This window comes from Hydractinia symbiolongicarpus, chromosome 5, assembly GCF_029227915.1.
Source record: "Hydractinia symbiolongicarpus strain clone_291-10 chromosome 5, HSymV2.1, whole genome shotgun sequence".
Classification (NCBI taxonomy): Eukaryota; Metazoa; Cnidaria; class Hydrozoa; order Anthoathecata; family Hydractiniidae; genus Hydractinia; species Hydractinia symbiolongicarpus.
Window position 1 is genome coordinate 11,196,888 of NC_079879.1, and position 21,240 is coordinate 11,218,127.

Below are 21,240 nucleotides of genomic sequence, written 5' to 3' on the forward strand. Positions count from 1 at the left end.
TGCTTTATAATCATTTTCGTAGGTGCATTTTGGTGCACATGAAGATAAAAATACACAGACAGAAAAATACAATACATCCCAGAGGTCTTTGAGATAAACTTTCTGGGTTAAATAATGTTACATCAAATATTTTTATCATGCCTTTCCACCGGAGACAATGAGATATAATTATATGAGATAAAGGAACTAATTTTTGCGGATTTTACGGTTTAGGGATCATCCGAGAAGAGAATTTTATTTTTGTGTTCTTTTCCAGTGCAGATAAAAGTATCTTCCTGAGCAAACACATTTCTTGTTCATGAACATTTTATTTTGTTTTCGTATAATCTTTAATATATTTTAAATATATTTTTATTAATTTCATTAATTTAAATTAAATTTCAAAATTTCACTTTTATTTTCCAACTCACCCTTCCATGAAATTTTTGCGAATATCAAAAATAAACCTACTCATCCGCGAAATTTAGTTCTTTTCATTTTAAAGCTTCATTTTTTGACCACATTGTTGTTTTCCTTCCGTATTCGTTCGTTAATTTTTTCTTGTTCACCAATTAGTGGGTACAGCAACCTCGTTCCCAGGGCTCTTTTTCACTTCTTGATATTGAGATGGCCTTCTTTCATGAACGTCATCCCAATATCAAAAGCTGAAAAAGAGCCCTGAGAAGAAGGTTGTGGTACAGAACAAGTCTTTCCAACTCTCAGAAGGCGACGCAAAACCCAATCTTCACGCCAGTTTTCATCACAAGTGACACGTTTCTATGACGACGACGATGCATCTGCGTAGTCGTCGTCGGACAAACTTAGATGACGTTGATTAAATGTAGTGTTCTCTATATCATCATCTTCATCATATTCGCACAATGTTTTTAACAGTTGCTTATTCTACGAAAAAAACGAGGTTAAGAGTAGTCTCGTACCCAGGCTTCAGGTTTTAGTTAAGCTCTCTTACCTTTAAACAGCAGGAGACAAACTCGTGCTCAGATATTTTGCCATCGTTATTTAAATCCATAGACTAAAAAATAAATAAGCCATGAATTTGGTAATTCTTTATTCTTAAGCCATGGAAAAACCATGGGAATTTTGAAACGGTTTCGCTAATTCTTTCATCTTCAACATAACTTACTTCTACTATTAACCCTATTTAAGTCGGGAGTGTAGAGGGAAGCGAGCGTCCCAGGTGAGTGGGGGAGGGGGGGCTACCCCCTAACTTCACTTGTGTAGGGCTGTAAGTCATAAAACTTGGTACAGATAAATGCCTCAAATGATGACTATCAGTAATAATTTATGTTGATGTCAGCATTTTTTGTTAAAATTCCAGTTGTTAAGGATGTTTTGGTTGGCGTATATTTTTGGTGTTATTTGCTCAACAATATTTAAATTCAGTATATTATTTTTATACTTTAGGGGTCATTTTAAACTATTTAGCCATAATCATTAACTTATTAAGGCGGCAGTTAGACAAAAATTTCTAGTTTTTAACTCTGGATCAAGAAAGATAATTTCACAGAGCACTTAACCCAAAAACGAAAACGAAAAAAAGCCTAAATGGTTTTGTAGCAAGAGCGTATAGTAATTAAACTATTTCTAAATAAATAAAGAACTTTAATAAAGAAAATCACAAATATTTTCCAAAATTTTTAGTTGATCTTCTTATTCCAGAATGATAAAAACTCAGCTGCAGATAGCTTCGGGATCATTAGGTTAACCTTTCTAATTTATTAACGAAAGTATGCTAGGTAGGACATTTATATTAATAATAAAAATCTCCTTTTTAAAGAATAATTTTAAATAAAAAAATTGGTTAACAAATTTTTGGTAGGGGACAGAATATTAATACCTCAGCTATGTAAAAAGAACGTTACCATAAATAGTTTCTCCACACGTGCAATGATATTTTCATCATCGCCTTCCTCGACGTATTTCGATAAACCAAATATACCTTTTAATATGAACTGAAGATCCTAACAAATAAACACGGAAGGAGTGTTCCAAAATATGAAATTGTTTAAGAAATACAACGACGAAATTCATTAGTACCTACCTCTCTGTCGAGAAAACCGTCCTCATCAAGATCATACAAAGAGAATGCCCAGCGGAGTTTATCTTCGTAAGTGCCGTGCAAACACCGAGACAAAGCTAACACAAAACCCTAAATAAGTAACATTTTTTAACTGTTAAGAAAAGCGACGACTAAAACTGCCTGTTCTTGGCAAACCTGACTGTAGAGAGAAGGCTTTATAACAAGTGGATCTGAAATAGAGGAGAGAGAGAGGGTTGGGGGTAGGTCAATTTTTTCAGTTAAATTGTGTCACTACCCTTCCTTTAAACACATTGCTTTAAATTAATTCCTGGTTCTTCGTCAGAAACTACTTCCTGCATAATACGTATGTGTTCCTTCAGTGTTTTAAAGACTTTTATTAAAAAGTAAATCTAACTTTCTCTCATTTTCTACTGAAACTCATTCCAGTTTCCATCAATGAAGGGGGGTAATAAAGGGGAGTGGGTTGTAAGGTGAATTTTTTAAATAAAGAGAAAAGGTGGGTTAATATATGGGACTGTGGAGTGACCGTTTTTGAATTTTAGTGTTGCACCTCTATATGTACGTTAGCAAGAGTAATTTGAATAAAAACACTGACTTTTTTTATTAGAATCTAACTTAGCATCAGTAATTTGACTTCGTGCAGTTTAGAAAATAAGTAATTTTTATTTCGACTAGATGGAAAACCTGTCATCAACTAATTTTTGTTATATTTGGAGATACTGAATTCCCGCGAAAAAACACAAAATCATCACCCGCAAGAAAAAAGTCACGCGAAAATCTGTTGGTGAAATTTAATTTGCCCGGAAAATGAAATGAATTTTTATCTGTTAAATTAGATATGTACGAAAGTTTGAAAAATTAATTTTGCAGAATAATTATAGAAAAAGGTAGATAAGTAAAGGCGGGAGGAAACGAGACCAGACCTCATAAAGGAAGAATCTATTTAGTACCTCGAAAGATAGTTTTCCAGATTTTTGTTTATCAAACGAATTAAATAAACGATTCCCATACAAAGCGGGGTCTAAAGAAGAAAAAAACATTCACTACATATGAATATTAAACATTTATCAAACAAGAATATATGATCTTTTTGTTGAGGAAGTAGCTTACCGCTTCCTGGAAACAGCATGCTATGAATGCAGAGAAATGTTTCCAGATCAATAAATCCTGATGGACACTCCTAGAATGACGAGATGACACAATTATTAAACAAGACGGGGTAGTTTTGATTGAAATAAACAAAAACAAAGTATAACCACATAGCAGGTTGAACCCTTTTATACCTGGTGTTCACTTACGAGGGTTGCAGAAAGAAATGTTATGAGATTGGATTTCTAACGTTGGTTAAATTCCGTGCAAGGTAGCCGGTAACGAGAAAAATCAAAGCCAAATTTTGCATTTTTTTGAGATTTTAAGGAAACCTTCCTAAAGTGTTGCAAAGAGTGTTTGCTTATCAATTATTTTACAGTGTAGACCAACCTTTAGTACTATACGCACCGTTTTAAAGCCACGATACATTCTCTGTAACTCCTCTCTTGTGAAATTAGTTTCTCTCACTAAACCATCTATGCCAAGAACAATAAGATTACTCACGCAAGGTTCGTCCACCGTCGGTTTTGCTACAAACATAAAATATATTGATGTAGGAATCACAGGAAGTAGTGGGATATTGTTTGAACATTGCAAGAACTTACGAGTATCTAATGAGATTTCGGAGGTTTCAAGTTCTTTCTTTTCAAAACAACTGCGTTTTAGATCTAAATAAATTTGCAGTTATCATGAAATAATAATTTTACACATATAAATATTTGAGTAAAGGCTTCTTCTTGTTCGTAAATTTTCATGTTAATTCACTTCAAATTCAGCGTATTCTGTGACACAGTATTAATATGGTAAGCATCACCAACCATTAAAATTTATTATCATTTTAGCGTATGAAAGATTTAGTAGTAAATACTTAGTTCAGGGTGGTTACCCAACAAATAAATGGCAAAAAATAAGAATTCCTTAAGGAGACACATGTTCGTAAGAATTTAATTTCGCGGATGGGAAATGAAGTTTATTTTGACAGGAATTTAATTTCGCGGATGGCAATATTTTGGGTTTTAGTTCTTTCATCGCATCAATTTTCAGTGCAAGAGTTTAATTTCACGCATAACTAGTGGGAATTTGATTTTGCAAACAGTCAATTTTTTTTTTTAAAATGAGCGCAAATTTGATTTCGCGAATTTAACCAAAAAATGAAAGAATAAAGTATTGAGTTTTTTTTTTTATACAACAAAAACATCTTTATATTTTATTTTCTTCTCCCCTGGTTACATCCTGCCTCTTTAAAGCTATGTCAAGGTAATCCTTCTTAATTTAAAGAACACGAGCTTACATCTGACTAAATTTAAATAACTCTCAGACGTGGATCTATCCACGTTGAAGTGAACTTTGCGAAATAGAACACGCAAGTTAATATGGGAGATGAGGTTCAAGCTTTTAAGTATCAGCACCAATGACAAGGAATACAAGATGGACATTCTTAAAAACAAAACAATAAACTTACACGAAAAAGGTGAAATGAATGATCGAAACATCTTTTTCGGTCGGCTGGTTTTCTTTTCCGCGCGCGTCATCTCGCGCTCGATATGTTCAAAATCTCCTGACATATTTGAAACCAAACTCAATGAAGAGGTGAAATTTCGCTCCGTGGTGCAATTCTGAATATCCAACGTATCTAAAATTTAAAATATTCTTCAGTCAGTTTATTCAACATTTTTGTACAATTAAAAGCACCCTCGTAACTATGGCAACGCGATTCACATAATGGTAGATGTTGCAAAAAAAGTTTAGAAAAAGCAAAAGTAATCAAGCCACATTTGGCTTGATGACTCATATAATTTGGATGAAAAAAAGGAGTTTTGTGTCAAAGCTACTTACCCATCATGCATTTGTTGTCTGTTCTTCGAACGCACAACAACTCTAGTTGACGAAAAGTCCAGCCTCCTCGGTGCTACGTGTTTAATGGACAACATAGCTTATTTACTCATACCCCATCTACATTAAAAATTTAAACAAAATTCTAAGACTCAAAAAATAATTTTTTCTCTGTAAATTCGATTTTCATTTAGTCTTTCTTTGCTTAATAAATAAATACGCTCGCAATGAAACTATTCTAAAAGTTTAACGTTAATGTAAAATTAAAAAAACATTTAAAATTGAAATTTCCTAGGGCCTTTAACTATATGTTCAGTATTTTTCTAGATAAATTTCTCTGCGGAAGGAAGGACTTCGTAGTATATCGTAAAAAGAAAACTTGGCAAACATATATATTTGTCGATAAAATCAGAAATATGAGTCATAGCACTAATTTTTTAAAGAAACAAACCATATATGAAAAATTAGAACGAGTTCAGGTGTTAGACTTTCATATCGGTTGTATTTCTAAGAATTGAACAACCTGCATTATAATTATTATTCCGGATATTTATACGATATGTCCACTTCATTGTTGGAAACACTGTTATCAACCCGAGTCCTTCGGAATGTATACATTAACTATACACCGGTATTGCCTATCCACTTCCCCTCACATGGCATGGGTTGACACGCAGCTGTGGCACAAACATTTGCTAGACATGCCCGCGCTGTGGGCCGAACCCCGGACCTTGTGATCACGAAGCGAACTCCATAACCACAAGGCCACGCGCTAGTATTTTTTTTACTAGCATTTTATCCCAAAACATTTTAAAACAATTTTACAATTCAACCGGGCAGAACACTGAATGAGCTAAGTATTAACCAATCAAAAGCATTAAAACACCATAACTAGTTGTAACGATAAGAAAAGCTGTTTTCAAATGCAACCAGGTCTGAGGACGAGGAGGGATAACATATACTTGTGATATACATTTTAATTTCTTTTTATTTTAACAAAACACTGATTATACTGTGCAGTGTAAAATTGTAAAAAAAATATTCTAGAAACTTCTCCGTTAAAATCACAACGAGTAGAAGATAATCAAATCATTCAATCACTAAACCTCTCGCTTACAGAACAAGTATTTTTATAAGTATATAAAATTTTAAAACAGAATCGGGTAAGCTAAACAAATGTTGGTTTAAGGGTTTAAAATATGCATGTTCATCTCAAACAACTTTATTTCTGAAAGTATATTGCCTAGAGAATGATATAAAATGATGCAGTGTGCTGTAAAAATTAAAATAATAATTTACTATGCAAAATAAATAAAACCAAACAACAATGTTATAGATTTATAGGCGCTTTAGTTTCATACTGCACCAGTTAAGTACAGGTTGTGTTGCCACGCACATGCCTGTGGTACTATTCTCCAAGATGGCGCAGCGTGTTGTGTGAGCCACCAATCGGGTTCCGTTGATAGCCTACAGGTGCTGCATCATAAAATTGCGATATAATACCTGACAAGCTCTATAAACGTGCTCAGATAGGGATTTACTTTAAAATTCGAGTAAAACGAGTTAAGTCGAGTAAAACGAGTGACTTCACAATTTTGATTTTGTCGCCAGAAGAGGAATGTCGTTGTACGGCAAGACGAATGGATACAACGGTAAGCTGCTTTTCAATTTTAATACATCGTCGATAACATCCCAAGTTTTCTAAATAAAAAGAAGTTAAATCCTTGTTTATGTAAAAACGCATACACCGTGCCTTCGTACAGAAATCTTGTAGTTGGTTGAAAATTTGTATAATGCGTGGAGTTGTGTGACGGCAAAAACACGTCAATTGCTTTGTAGATGTGATGTCATATGGTATGACTTTATGGCCGCATGTTTTTATATTAGAGTTTTTTCAACGTGAAGAAGTCAAAAACTATATCAACTCGACATTCTTCAAGGAAAAAATATTATTATTATTCCGAATATTTATACAGGATATAACAACTTCAGTGTGAAGAACACTGTTATCAATGTGGGTCCTGTGTTCAGAATGCATGCATTAAGTATACATCGGACATTGTGATTACGAAGCGAACTCCATAACCACAAGGCCACGCGCCACTTAAATATTAATATAAAAGTACCGGAAAATTGGAACGTACCTTTTCTGGCACATCATCTTCCATTAAACTTTTTGCATCTTTACCAAGTATGACGACAGCTAGCTTCTTTCTTGATGTTGACTCAGGTGAAATAAATTGCTAAAGAAAATGTCACAGCTAATTATATTATTCGGAAGTCTCGGTCAACTACGTAAAACTGGTTTAAACTCCTTTTCTTTTGACAACTTTAATAATCGTAACGAAAAAAAAAATTGAAGTAGTGTCGCTTGATCTTTTTTTTTCATTTGTATTACGTCATCAACTTTCCTATAATTCGAATTTCCGTCATTCTAAGATAATTTCGCACTATTGTCCGGTAAGGCAAACAGGAAAGCTGTAGACAATAAAGTGTGTCGCGATCTCTCTATTTTGTTTCCATTCCCCTTTTGCTCACAGTAGAGTTAACTTAAACAAATCAGTCGACTTACTTTGTAGAACTCTGTGACGTCATTCTTTGTGAGTTTTCGCAGTTCTTCTACTTCGCTCACATCTTAAAGGAAGTAAACGTTTGCTTCTGTATATCATTTTAAAAAAGTAGAAAAACTCAAAGGGCAAATACATATGGCATACCTTAAGGGGATTAATTTATGCTGGATAATTTGCGATAAGTAGAAATTTTGGGTCTTATGTGTTTTGTATATAAGGTATGTTTCTTCTATACTATATCTCATTTTCGCAAATCCTCATTTACAAAATAAACTTTGTAGGTTTATTTTTGCGAAACTTATTTAGCAATTTTTGGCGAAATTTGCCAAAATAAGTCCTGTTAATCTTAAAAAATTTGATCCAGCTTTAAGTAATCCTTTTAAAGGTACACATGTCGATAGACGGTGTCCGTAAATAATAATCTACAGAGGTATGGACACGAAGTACTTACTTCTACGAAAGTGATATTGTTTACACAAAATCTCTGACCAGTATCTACTGTTTTCTTGTTGCAGCCTCTTCGGTTTTTCTAATTTCTTCACTGCAAGTGATTCGACGTAATCTTTAAACTGCTCTTCTGACAATCCACATAATGTCTCCTAAAATAACCGAAACAACGATGAAACAACCGAAAACAACAATAAAGCAACCGAAACAATGATAAAACAACCGAAGCAACGATAAAACAACCGAAACAACGATAAAACAACCAAAAACAACAATAAAGCAACCGAAACAATGATAAAACAACCGAAACAACGATAAAACAACTGAAGCAACCGAAAACAACAATAAAGCAACCGAAACAATAATAAAACAACCGAAGCAACGATAAAATAACTGAAAGAACGATAACAACCGAAACAACGATAAAATAATCGAAACATCGATACAGCAACGAAAAAAACATTTTTAGTTTCCACAATTTAAATTTCCGTGCTGTGTTCGAATTTTTGTATTGTTTATTATTACTATTATTATTATTATTATTACTATTATTTACCCAGGATAGCCTCTTCAGTTCCTATTGGTACTGCTATCAACGAGGGCCCTGCGAAGGGGGTCCTAGCGCATTTAAAGCTCCCATTTGAGCTACGAAAGTCGTGGAGGCACAGCAATCGCTCAACTAGACAACCGCCAAAGATGTCAATCCTATTCTCATACTGAACGCTAAGCAGAAAGGATAGATTCACACTTTTATAGTCTCTGGCATGACTCGGCCGGGGTTTGAACCCAAGACCTCGCGCACTGGAAGCGCACGCTCTACCACAAGGCTACCAGTCGAGCTAGTTTAGAATATAAGTAGAAACAAGACACACGTAACAACTTATCCATGGTCACATTTTCTCAAAGATACTTTGAAAGTCAAGACACTTTGAAAGTCAGGTGCATTCAAACATTATTCGTGAAACTATATTAAAAAATTGTAATAGACTACGTACTTCAAAGGCTTTGAGGAAGGAATCGATTCGCCCTTCAACATTGGTTGGTGATTTATCTGATTGAATTAAAACTTTTAAACCCTATAAAAACAATAGTAACACAAGGTTAGCATATACCTCCAGTCTATTGTTTCCTACAAGGAGCACAAAGCCGGGCTTGAGTGTTCAATGGTCCAGTTTCAGCTACAGAAAACTTGCACATCTCTGCCTAAGTAAGAAATGTCTTAGATGAAAATCGAACCTGCGACCTTTACGACGCAAGACGAGTGCTTCGACCACAGAGCTACTAACGCCAAAATTCAAATAATCATGGCATCTACAGATCCCATTTGTAAATAAAAATAATATCACCTAGATATTAAGGGTATGCAAGGGAAACATAATGGCCCATAGTATGAGTACTAACGAGTGAAAACGAAATACCTGAACAGACACGGATCTGCCAAGACCGCTGAAAACGAGGTAACCTTAAAGTAAAATAGAATTGAAAGAGTGGACTTCTCTCAACAACAACAGCGACAACAACAAATAACAACTTTAAAACAAACAAAATATAAACAAAAAACAAACAACAACGACAATAACAACAACAACAATAAAACAACAACAATAAAAAAACAACCATAAAATATTACCTAACTGTTCTTTTGTTCTTAAAGTGTCAAAACAAGGCTCACTGAGAATTTGAGCAAACAGTTCTAAAAGAACGTTGCTATGAGCGTCTTGTAACCCAACCTGAAAATTTAAAAAAGAAGTGAAGTAGAATAAAACTTAAGCATAAAAAATAAAGTTGCCGGCATATAAACATGGACATAAACTCTCCTGCACGTAAACCTGGACATAAACCCACCTGCATATAAACTTGAATACACGACATATCGTGAATTTTGTTCCTTTTTTCAAATAAATAAGAGCAACCTAAAAAAAATACGTTACAGTATCATTTCAAGTAGCAAACCTTATCAATTAGAACAAATGTTACAAAAGTGGCAACAAAACAGCTACTGACGAAACAAAAGGAAGCACGAAGGAGTACCGTCTGGGAGTTGATATTCTCTCGATGGTAGATGTTGTATAGGAAGCATGGGTCGAGCATTGATACTCGTGACTATAATTTTCTCGATACATCCTGCTATTTCATTTGCCTCGCTTAACAAAACGTTTCCAGTGATAAGACATTCCACATAAATATTTCTTAACAACTGCGGAATATACTGCTTTAAAGAATCAATCGTGACATCTAAAAAAAATTGGGTAAATGAATGGGAGAGGCAATGAGGAAAATTTATAAGAGTTGTGAAAACCAAAAAGTTGAATAACAAGAAACATTATCAGTACTTTTCATGACGACTCCTGAGACAGGAAGACACAAACATGTTTTCACCTGATATAACATCTAGCTGTTCTTGATGACTCCATATCGGTTCCTTTGTGAGATAATTGTTGTACTGCCCTATTTGTTGGTAAGGTTGATTAGCTTCGAAATTGCGTAGCGTCTCCTCCATCTATCAAGATATAAAATGATGTGTATTGACTATTGTTAGTATGAAGGAATACGCAAGTTTTAAAAACATTTTGCAGGTAGACTTCACCAGAATTGATTAAAAAGAAATTTGCCTTCTTAGCTGAAAGATGTTTTTCTAGTAAAACGTCGTTTTTTTAGCAAAATTAATCTGCTAAATTGTTTTACCAACATAATCAGTGAGAGTTTGTTAAGCATGTTATAGTGATCAAAAAGTTCCAAGTTATGGAATTTTTTACCCCCATTAATTCCCCCCTCATACCAATTGTGAAACAAACATGATAACATGCTTATAGCTAGTGTTATAATTTAAAAAAGGTTACATCTCATGACCCTTTATCTTCGAAAAACGCTCTACAGCTACCCTAAACTATAGGCACATCTAACACAGCAATCGTATCCCTACGTAAAGTCATACCCTCAACCTTGCGTAGCATACGCAGAATAAAAAAAGGTAAAACCAAACCTATACCTTTTGTTTTGCGATAATAAATCTTTCCTCTTTTATAGACAGTGTAGTTAATTTTTGAAGAAGAACTTTTAACAAAACCACCTGTTTGCTATTGTAACCGCCTAATTTAATCTACAAAGAAAGAAAAAGAAAATGAAGACTTGCTGACTTGCTGACTTGTTTATTCAAGCAGGGTGGATACAAAGTTGAATCTGAAAACCATAGACATTTCTAGCCCTGGTTGGAAGAAGACAATATTATATTGTCTCAAGGCAAATGTGCTTCTTCTTTTCCTATGGAATAGTGAGATTTTTAAAATTACTTGTTAACAGTTGTAACGAATTCTATGACGTCATAGGGTTATCACCAACATATTTGAAAATCATTGCAAATACTAGATGTTTACGATTCTCAAGTCTCCTTAGTCTTCACAGGCACAAGGGGTCTGGATGCAAGGAGTAAAATATTTACCACAAGAATTTACTAACTGAAAAGTGTAGGGTGATACTGCAAACATGCGACTTGGTGAAGCGAAAACCGTTTATCATATTTAAAACGAAATATCATCAGATATCAAAACGTACCATAATTCCAGCATTAGTAGCTTGTACGGAATAATCAATTCCAGCTAATTCTGCGTCATAAGCGTATTCATTCAACTCATCTTTAACCAACGATACAAATAAAGCTACCTGTGTAATGGTCAGCGGACTTGCGTATACCATTGGACTTAAATAAAGAATGTACGTAAATAGTTTTTTTATCACCACTTTTTTTATTACACAACCCACTATGATTAAGACAATCTAACAAAGGTCCATTTTTTTAACAACTCCTAAATAAAAGTCTATTCTCATGACCCTATAACATATTTTAGACAAAAATCTTAATTTCATTCAGAAATTAACAAAATCCCTTTAGTAAGTTGCGTTTTTCAAAAATTGATTTTATGAAATAAAAAAAATATATTTTTGCGTGGATGGTACAATGAGTTTAGCAGAATTTTTTTTTCTTCGTTAGCGTAACTTGTAAGTGATTCAGCTGGAACAAGTCAAGGTTTTAGACACTATCGCTACAAAGAGTTAATAAATCAGTACCTGTTTATAGCCATGTTAATGCATGCTTTTGGTAAATAAAAAGTATCATCAGCTTTGTACCAAACGCGCATCATGCTACCATCCTAAACATAACATCTTGTATATAATCATCGGTCATTTCATACAGAAGATTAAAAAAAAGTCAAACGGAGAGTCTCTGAAGATGAAATGCAGACGTAAACAATGTCAAGTTGCGTTGGACGAGCTTAAAGTCTTTTTTATAATATTTTTTATTCTGTATAAATTATGCTTATGCTATAAAAAATGCCATTAGGATTATTATTAAATTCTTTACTTTACGGAATGGCTTTTACACGGGTTGCAGTAAACTTATACATAAAACAATATTATGATTCCATTTTATATTTACCTTGATAATTTCAGGAACAGCTTTGACCTAAATATAGATTTTAGCATGAGTACATTTCTTCTTATATTAACAATTGACAGTTGAAATCACTCATTCAGAACAGATTATTTCTAAGGCTTTCTTATTTTTTAACCTAATTCGCAATACGTAACAACGACTTACATTATGCTCAATACAAACTGAATGGGTAATGGTTCTATTCTAGAATTTAATATTCCTTTCGATTTTTTGCATTGAGAAAAATAAAATTTACATACCTCGTTCTGACACACAGGTATTTTTACATCCAAACACTCTGGGATGAAAGGATTTTTCTTTGGCATCTGGAGGTCTGGATGTAGACTAATATTCACCCATTGCTGTAAAAAAACCAAAAAAATACACTTAAAATAACAATCATATTTTTTCTTCTTTAAGAAAGGAATTTTTGGGCCAAGAAAGATGCAACCCATTTTTTTTAACTACAAACCTCAATGTCTTCTGTCGGAATTTTCATGCATGCATACTCCGCATCATAATATTGCACTGTTTTCTCCAGAGTACCTTTAAAACTTTGTGCAGCTACAATATATCTACATGAATTGTTATTATATTTTTAGGATTAGAAACTAGGATACTTTGTTATTGCATCAGTTATTGTATATAACAGTTCAAAATGACAGTTTGGAAGATAAATCAATTCTCTTTTTTATCGTTTTAAAAAAAAAAATGCTTTCTCTATTTCACGTAGCATAAACACACCATTTTTTCTACCTGTCTGCTCAATTTACTATGGCAGTGTGGTATCGACATGGGTTCTTTCTTATATTACTCTTTGTTTTTATTACGAGAAGAACTCTTGTTTTAATTGAATTCTTTCATAAAAATTAATACATAAAAATGAGGTGATGACAACAGGTTAGTTAAATATACATCCAAAGAAAGCCCAATGGAAGAACGTACTAACATACCGAAAATTATAAGGGTGTAATTGGTCCAAAACTTGCTTGACAAGATCATGGTTAAGTTGATTTAACATAAATGGCCCGTATAAAATATCTTCTGCTGCATATCTCTGTTAAAAAATATAAGGAGCAGAGGTAAAGAATCAAATCTAATGGTAACTGGAATAAGCCTAGGAGATTAACTTTAAAAACGATAGTTTATCTTACATGCATGTGCTTTGCCAGTGTAGTGACGTAAGAACGAGGCATTTCTTTATCTTTAAACCGAAAGGCTATTTCATCTAACATCTGGTGAAAAGATTGGAAATAATATTAGAAGTAAAATGTTGCAAGATAAGTAAAAAAAATATTTACGAAATAGTTTTAGAAAAAATTAATACACCTTTAACTCTTGAAATACCCAATCTTGCGAACCTTCTTTTTTCAGTAAATGTATGTATTGAAAAATGATTGTTATAATTTCGTTAATCTTATCTAAGAAAAAATAAAACTGTATGCTATATATTGTTTATGTAAGGAGTGTAAATCTACTATATATCTGATGTTATTTGTTTACATAAAAGCCCACATTGTCTCTGTTATAATACTAAAGTATTGTTTTGTAAAAGTGAGGATAGGAACATTACCCAGTCCATCTTCACTAAGTTCCATTCCAATTGTAAAGAACTCATATCCCTTTGCACCACCTCCAGATCCTGCCCAAAGCTCATTCACCCAAGCTAAAAAGGAATAATATAAACAGAAAGCTCATGGGAGATCAAGTTAAATAAAAATAGAAAGAGGGAAATAAAAATAGATTACACTTTTTCTTTAGTAAAGATAACAAGCTTCCTTCTCCTTCATGACCAATTAAATGTGAAACATAATGAGTAGGCTAAAACAGAAAGAAACAGGAAGTGTACAAGGCTGAAGAAATGACATGCTAACTACAATGTACAAACAATAACCAACCCACCTTCTGTTTGTAGTAATTTTTATAATCAGGGATTGGGAACATCAATTTTAACATTTTCATCTCTTTTACGCAAGCAATTTTTATTTGCATCTAAATTTTCAGATTTAAATTTTCACATGTGAAAAAAATACATATAACATATATAGCGATTAAAAATATTAATTTCATACCCCAAGTTGATCTTCACCATAGGGATGGTCCTTGTACACAGGGACAGTGACTTTTTTGTTAATGACATTAGCAAATAATGGGACAACAATTTTCTCCAATTCATTGATCGTTTCTAGACATTTAATCGTTTGTAATTTTTACACTAGCACACAATGGTGTTATATTTCACTGTAGCACAAAAAACGCTTAATGGGAGTTTGAAAAAAAAATAAGAAGAATGTGGTGCTGATACTTCCTTGTCTGCATTTATAAAGTAAGTTCCCAAAAAGTGGGAGGAAGGAGGTCATGCAATAATAAAGGGAAAAGAACAGTTACGTTTGCTTTATGAAAAAGATTTCTTCTTCTTTTGCTATTGTTTATGGCATTGTGATACTGTTGGGTAATTTAAGCAAATAGTTAGTAAAAAAAGTTTACATATGTAAAAATAAAGACTGACATCTCATCCCGATTTGTTAACACATTTATCAGAAATGCAATCAAGTTTTCTTGTAGTAGAATACAATTTGGGTTTCTGAATGATTTAGGTTTCTGAGCAGAATGTAATAATCAGTTAGATTTCCCAAGCAAGTATCTTTATTTAATAAGTTTCTACCCAATCATCGCAGATTAAAAAAACATTTTCTTTTTCACTTAAATGCATAGGGAGGGTCCCCATCCTACCTATGCAATTCATGCCAAAAGCAAACTTGAGCAAACAAGAGGTGAAGAGTCAAAAATAGTAAATATTTAAGTTTGTACTTTTTGAATGCTCCCAAACAAAAGTGTTTTATCATAAAAATTACCTCTACTTAACACAGCAACCGACATGATATCAGCAGAGTAGTATTCATCATGAAAACGCAAAAGCAGCTCACGAATATCGATGTTCTTCTTAGTTGGTATTGTTTTTAGGGTTTCAAGATTTCCTAAACAATACATATATCACATCTAATTATTAAGATAAAATCTTCTTATAGACGATTCTGTTACCTTTAATTAGAAAAATGTGAAGCAAGAGAAGTTTGTGATTGTAGGTGTGCGTTCGAAATTCTACACGTCTGGCTGCTGTTTCTTTTTAAACAGAAAATATTCAAAGCAAGGCTACCACCAATACAAATAACTAAAACTTACCACATGCTAAAAATTTTGTGTGCAAATATTTTACCGAAAAATAACTTATTTTAAAAGCCTGATTGCATGCTTTTACATAGTCCTAACATCTGAATTAACCGAAACTAAATTCCCTCAAAATTTCTTTTTAGCATGATATTCTGTCCCTTTTTTTTCCTTTTAAACTAAAAAGATGAAATAGAACAGGCCTTTCTTACAAGATTTAACTCCTGTATCTTTTCTTCATGTTTCATTAGAATTTTGTACTATTCCTCCATTTTTCGCAGAAACTAGTAGCTGTACTTAAAAATGCAGAGATAAAGCATTTTGCCATTGTTTCCCATGTAAATAATGTATGTAAAATTTGTCTATACATAGAAATTTTACAAACCTGTTCCAAATTTTTGGTATACATGACCTTCTTTTGAAGTCTGCTTTTCAATAAAATTGATCCTCCGACCATCATTCAGAATATTTTTCTGGTGCTCTATGAACAATTATAACAAAGATATTAACATGAGTTAACATTGCTAGAGCATTGTTATAGACAAACTCAAAATAATGACAAGAACTTTACTAACCTGAGTCAATGGCATTTAACTCGCGGTCTGTGGAGTCAGCATCAAAGAGAGGGCACAAGAAAAATTGTGCAAATCTACAACAAAAATTTTGATCAAAGCGTAAGAATATTTGAAAATTGTTAATAATCAAAACAGCCACTTATTCGACAGACTGGAAGAAATTGGTGGGAAAGTTTTACCAGTCAGACGTTGGTTAAGAAAATAACTTAAATGTGTATTCTACACATACAAAATACAAGGACATAAAATTAATGCAAAATAAAATTAATGCACCTGTCGATTGCCCCTTGAAATGCTTCTGATTTTACTTCAAAATGATAGTTGGTATGTTCTTCTGATGTGTATGCATTTGATGCTCCACCATGTTGAGATAAATACTAAGGCATTTTTAATAAAAATAAATAAAATTAAGGGAACACTAATTATGAAACCAAATGTTTACTAAACTGGTGAAATGAATTTCTGCTTAGGCTTGCAAAACTAAACTTAATTTCTTATGTTATACAATAACGCAAAAACTATCTCAATGTGTCTGCCACAGACAAAGTGGATGTGTTTATTTTTCTTTAAAGTAACTGAAAAGAGTATGTCTTATTTGTTTACTTTCTGGACGTATGCCACAATAGCAAGGCATCAAGACTAACATCAATATCATTTTTAAAATTGGCAAAGCCATTGCATTGCACTTTTAAGTTTCAAAAAATCTTGGAAACAGATGGAAATAACTGACGTCATCTCCTGTTGGGGTAACTACGGACCCTGGGACCAATGGAATCAATTTACTAAAGAAGGATCAGCCCATTCGCTTCAGAACAGAAAAATTGATGACATCATCAAAAAACTTTAAATTCAACTAGCACACAATCCCATACATGTTCTTAATCACTGATCAATGGGTAAACAAATTTCTGAACAATTTTCTTTCATTTCGGAACTTAATCACAAGTTAAGACTTGAGATTGAATCTCTGTATTAGTTTTCTCATGTGTTAAATTTTTCATGTCATTTTTATATATTTATTTATTATCACTGAAACAATTACATAAACAATAGTTTCGATAAAAATTTACATGACATACCTGACAAAAATCATTTTCAACAGGATACTAAAAAAAGAAATTTAAATTAAATTAAACGTTAAACGAAACAATTCATCAAAAATAATTTAGCAACAAAAATGTACTACAGTTGTCACATAGTTCTTTATTTTTGCAAATTTCAAGATAGTACAATAACTGAAAAATGAAAGAACAAGTAAAAAAATGTCATAACTAGTTTATTAATAGCATGGAAAATTTAATTTAATTAATCTTATTCCAAGTTTATCTTTTATTGGTTAATTCCTGTTGACCTACCAAATATAAAACTTTCAGAACTATTTCAACAAAGTTTAGTTTTTTTACAATCTTATTACAACAGGAAATTGAAGTGTTCTTATATTTACATCTACATTTCTTTAAACTTTTCTTATTGCCTGGATAAAATTTGAAAGAGCTTAAAAAGTTGTCTAGAAATTTGTATACATTTTTAAAACATCTTTATTGGTTCTTTGGCTATCAAGTTTGGCGTGTTGAATATTTTTCATAAATTTTAATTTTAAAATAATTTCAATAAAAGCAATTACATGTTTTAGAGCTAGTTTATGTTTGCTTGAATAGCAAAACTTTCATGACATACATGCATCTTGAGAACCAATAAAGATTTTTATGCCATGGAAAACACTAAATCAATACACATTTCAGTGTAATTAAACAAAATTTGTCATCATCGAAAATCTTATGGCCAAAATTTTTTTGCTGGATAAAAAAAAGATAACTAAATCATAGTTGAACGTTAACCAAGAGTATTAATATTTTCATAAATATCTTTTTAGGATTTACTTTCATTATCAGTATTTGTAGATTGTTGCCCCATTGTGACCGTAACAAAGAAATAAGAAAACAAAAAATCGTTCACAGTTACATTGTAAGTAAAATTGGTGAAAGAAGCTCTGGCCTAATATGGTATGACCACATATAATTATATCATATTATAAAATTGCCCTGGATAAGATTTTAGAGGTAAAAAGTATGCAGTAAATTATCAGACTAAAATGCTCTGTACAAGCTTCATCACTCACTTTCTGTGTACCAAGAAATAACATATGTTCACAGAAGTGTGCAATTCCAGGTACTTCATCAGGGTCCAAGAAATGTCCTAAAAGATAAAATCCAATAAGCATCTACTATAGACAGACAACACCATCAGGAAAGCAATTTACCCATTGGGAGATTTTTCCAGATTATCAAAATAACGCGATCAAGGATTGGAAATTCTTGTGATATATATACAGTTTTTGATTCTAAATTAAACTACAATTCAATTCAAAACTATGACTGGGCAGTTGAGTAATGTTTAAATTTAAACATAAACAGTCATGTTTTAATGGAATAATGCCTTCACTTAATAATCTTTTTGTGTATTTTTCTTTTGCCTGTTATGCCTTTGTTCTTTGATTTAAAGCCACCAATTTTTAAATACTAGTTGGTGGCCCGTAAAAAAATTCATGCGTTTGTCCAACCTTTTTATATCGAACTACTTGCGGTCCCCTTTACGTAACAGACAGACATATACGGGTATTATAATATAATAGATATGGCATTTTTTTAGTAACTAAATCTGATTAAAATAAGAATACTGCTGTCCCCAGGTATGTCAAGTGTCCCGCATCATGCTGGACAATCTCGCATTTCGTTTCTTTCTCCCACATCCCGCCTGCATACCAAAAATCCAAAGAGTGTCCTGCATTTCAGTATTCAAATCTCCCTTCAAATAATTTTTTAATTGTTTGAAACATTGGTTTGAACATTGAATGCTTTAATAATTTTGGATAATAAATGACTTGTACCCCATTGTACAGAGAAATTGGTGACTGGAGAGGATTGTGATTACATTAAAAAAATATAATATGTTCCTCACTGGCAGACTCGTTAAATATTCCGATTTCTTATCGTAAGCCCTTTTGATATTATTTTGTTGAGTTTTGTCATGAATAGCTTGTGTATTTTGTTATTTCAGTAGTATTTTTCTGCACTGTTATTTTTATTTATTAATATTTAAATTTCTTTTAATTTTGTCAAAATTAAATGCCGTTTTGGCCAATCTAGGGTTCAATTTTCAAAAAATTTTCTGAAATTTCTAGTGTCACTAAACTCAGTGTACAGTATAATATACTGTACACTGAGTTTAGTTTTGATATTATCAAGTTTTGTCCCACATTCAAAACCTTTGGACTTGACAGGTTTGTGTCCTTACAAAAAATGTTTTTTGTGGCAGACACCTGGTTACTGATTTCTACTATTTTGTATTTACTGATTTCTATAAGCTGATGTACAGGCAGCATGTAAGGAAGAAATTTTCTGAAATGTCTATTTTTCCAGATTTTTTAGAATTTCCAAGTTTATTTCAAAGGTTGCTACCCTGATAAAGACCAAAAAAGAAGAGTAAAAGAAGATGAATCATAGCAATTGAGTGTGTGTGTCCCCTTATGACCCCTGCTGGAATCCATGGAATCACAGTCCCGATATTTACTTGTGCACGCATCCAATTTACATCCATTTCTGCGCGCGCAGGAAAAACACAGCACTATGATTGAGTGTATGCACAAAAAATTGTCTTGATTCAGTAACACACTCAGGTTGAAAACTAACTAGCAAGCTGGTTATGAACTATGCAGCTGTTTTTTGGCAAGTTGAGCATTATTAAAATTGTGATGGTATTCTGAAGTTCTTTCTAACAATATATTAACACCCACATATAGGTTTCCCTAGGAAGTGATTCCTCAAATGATTTTATGAATTAGTCTAATGGAAAACATAGCTATGGGGGTATGAAAATGCCTTTTTAAGTAGTGTAAGAAAAACACCATTTTGTAGGAAGCTTACCTACGTTTACATCAACAGATGCGGCAGATTTCTCGGTTGTGATATCACTAATTAACAGAATGTTAATTTTGTTTGGAAGAACCACATATTTGTACTCCCGCTTATCATTTTCGGATTTAGTAACTTGATACGTAGAAACTATATTCTCTAAAGAAGCTTCACCAACATCTTCCTGAGCCACCATATTGTAATGCCTTTATGTCTACCAACACTAAGAAGAACAGACTGGGTTGTGAAACTAATAAGTGAGCCCAGTAAACAAAACCCACAAATCATGGTTTGTCGGGCCCTGGGAAATAAGTTTATTTGACGTAAGGGCGGGGGACAAGAGGACGCCAATGTTCAGGCGTTTTCTTGTTTTCGACTTGCAGGGCCTTTTTTCCATACTGAGAAAGAACAGCACGATATATCGAAGATATGAAGAGGCTGGGAGGATGAGGTTTTAGTTCGTGCATGTCCTTGGTTCTAGTGTCCAGGTTCATCCTTTGCGGTAATCTTATCATACTGCCACCTGTAGACAAATATCTTTTTGTTTATCATCCCGATATCGAAAAGAACAAAAACTTGGGGTCGCGTTGCTCTTTACCTGTTTTTTTTTTTTTTTTAATAAAGGACTTCTGGCGAAAATTATATATGAAAAAAAACATACGCGGAAGTTGTGAAAACTTCTGTATTTTTCTGTCAGGCGCATAGTAACTGCACAGCAAATTGCTTAGAAGTAAGTACCGAGAATACAGTATTATTATTTTTGCTTCAAAATGACCTAAACCCGCAGTAAAATCCGAAAAACAGGGTGTCAAAACCAAATGATTTGGAAAAAAATAAACAGAAAATAAAAAGTCACCAAAATGTAGAAATGTGGAATGGACACGAAAAATATTAATTCCATATAAGTAGGGAGCTAGTAAAACTTAATGCCTAAACTAGAAAATAGTCAGGATGTATCAAGTTACATGGTTATTGTGTTATTATTTTTCATTATATTTAAAATGAAATACAATATTAGTGATATTGAAGTAAAATATAAATATGTTAGTTATTAAATTACAAAATCCGATAAGTATGTAGTAAAATATAATAAAAATACAACTTTATTTCACTAGACAAAATAGTTTTTTTCTTTCAGTGTCGAGGTAGAAGATTGTCTATAATAATACGTATC

General features: G+C 32.8%; 2 protein-coding genes across 2 annotated transcripts; both read right to left on the reverse strand.

The window, feature by feature from the left end:
- Nucleotides 1-414: 414 nt before the first annotated feature.
- On the reverse strand, nucleotides 415-5,237 carry LOC130646276 (frequenin-1-like). The gene is made up of 10 exons (XM_057452452.1): nucleotides 4,967-5,237; nucleotides 4,593-4,763; nucleotides 3,736-3,798; nucleotides 3,539-3,660; nucleotides 3,152-3,221; nucleotides 2,992-3,062; nucleotides 2,042-2,149; nucleotides 1,863-1,961; nucleotides 950-1,012; nucleotides 415-882 (listed from the first exon to the last, which is right to left on the reverse strand). The coding sequence occupies exons 1-10, from the start codon at nucleotides 4,971-4,973 to the stop codon at nucleotides 757-759; spliced, it is 900 nt and encodes a 299-aa protein (XP_057308435.1). The 5' UTR covers nucleotides 4,974-5,237; the 3' UTR covers nucleotides 415-756.
- A 696-nt stretch (nucleotides 5,238-5,933) lies between these two features.
- LOC130644777 (insulin-degrading enzyme-like) lies at nucleotides 5,934-20,889 on the reverse strand. Its single transcript, XM_057450508.1, has 30 exons — nucleotides 20,079-20,889; nucleotides 18,275-18,351; nucleotides 17,235-17,261; nucleotides 16,429-16,532; nucleotides 16,156-16,229; nucleotides 15,966-16,061; nucleotides 15,268-15,390; nucleotides 14,485-14,597; nucleotides 14,315-14,404; nucleotides 14,161-14,233; nucleotides 13,986-14,078; nucleotides 13,742-13,833; nucleotides 13,567-13,647; nucleotides 13,366-13,469; nucleotides 12,885-12,987; nucleotides 12,673-12,774; nucleotides 12,416-12,442; nucleotides 12,046-12,128; nucleotides 11,533-11,677; nucleotides 10,970-11,080; nucleotides 10,360-10,480; nucleotides 10,012-10,215; nucleotides 9,826-9,893; nucleotides 9,611-9,710; nucleotides 9,399-9,442; nucleotides 8,976-9,056; nucleotides 7,985-8,132; nucleotides 7,536-7,597; nucleotides 7,108-7,206; nucleotides 5,934-6,664 (listed from the first exon to the last, which is right to left on the reverse strand). Exons 1-30 carry the CDS (start codon nucleotides 20,260-20,262, stop codon nucleotides 6,551-6,553), a joined length of 2,943 nt encoding a protein of 980 aa, XP_057306491.1. The 5' UTR covers nucleotides 20,263-20,889; the 3' UTR covers nucleotides 5,934-6,550.
- Nucleotides 20,890-21,240: the final 351 nt, after the last annotated feature.

What these genes read in the sequence shown, in the direction of transcription:
- LOC130644777 (XM_057450508.1), bottom strand. Translation starts at nt 20,262, where the DNA reads ATGGTGGCTCAGGAAGATGTTGGTGAAGCTTCTTTAGAGAATATAGTT. An exon ending in ATACCAAAAATTTGGAACAG is followed by an intron (nt 15,391 to 15,965) that starts GTTTGTAAAATT and finishes TGTATTGTTTAG; the next exon opens with GAAATCTTGAAACCCTAAAA. An exon ending in TTACACCCTTATAATTTTCG is followed by an intron (nt 12,988 to 13,365) that starts GTATGTTAGTAC and finishes CAATTCATGTAG; the next exon opens with ATATATTGTAGCTGCACAAA.
- LOC130646276 (XM_057452452.1), bottom strand. An exon ending in TGTATCGTGGCTTTAAAACG is followed by an intron (nt 3,222 to 3,538) that starts GTGCGTATAGTA and finishes TCGTCATTCTAG; the next exon opens with GAGTGTCCATCAGGATTTAT. An exon ending in ACGGTTTTCTCGACAGAGAG is followed by an intron (nt 1,962 to 2,041) that starts GTAGGTACTAAT and finishes TTTATTTGTTAG; the next exon opens with GATCTTCAGTTCATATTAAA.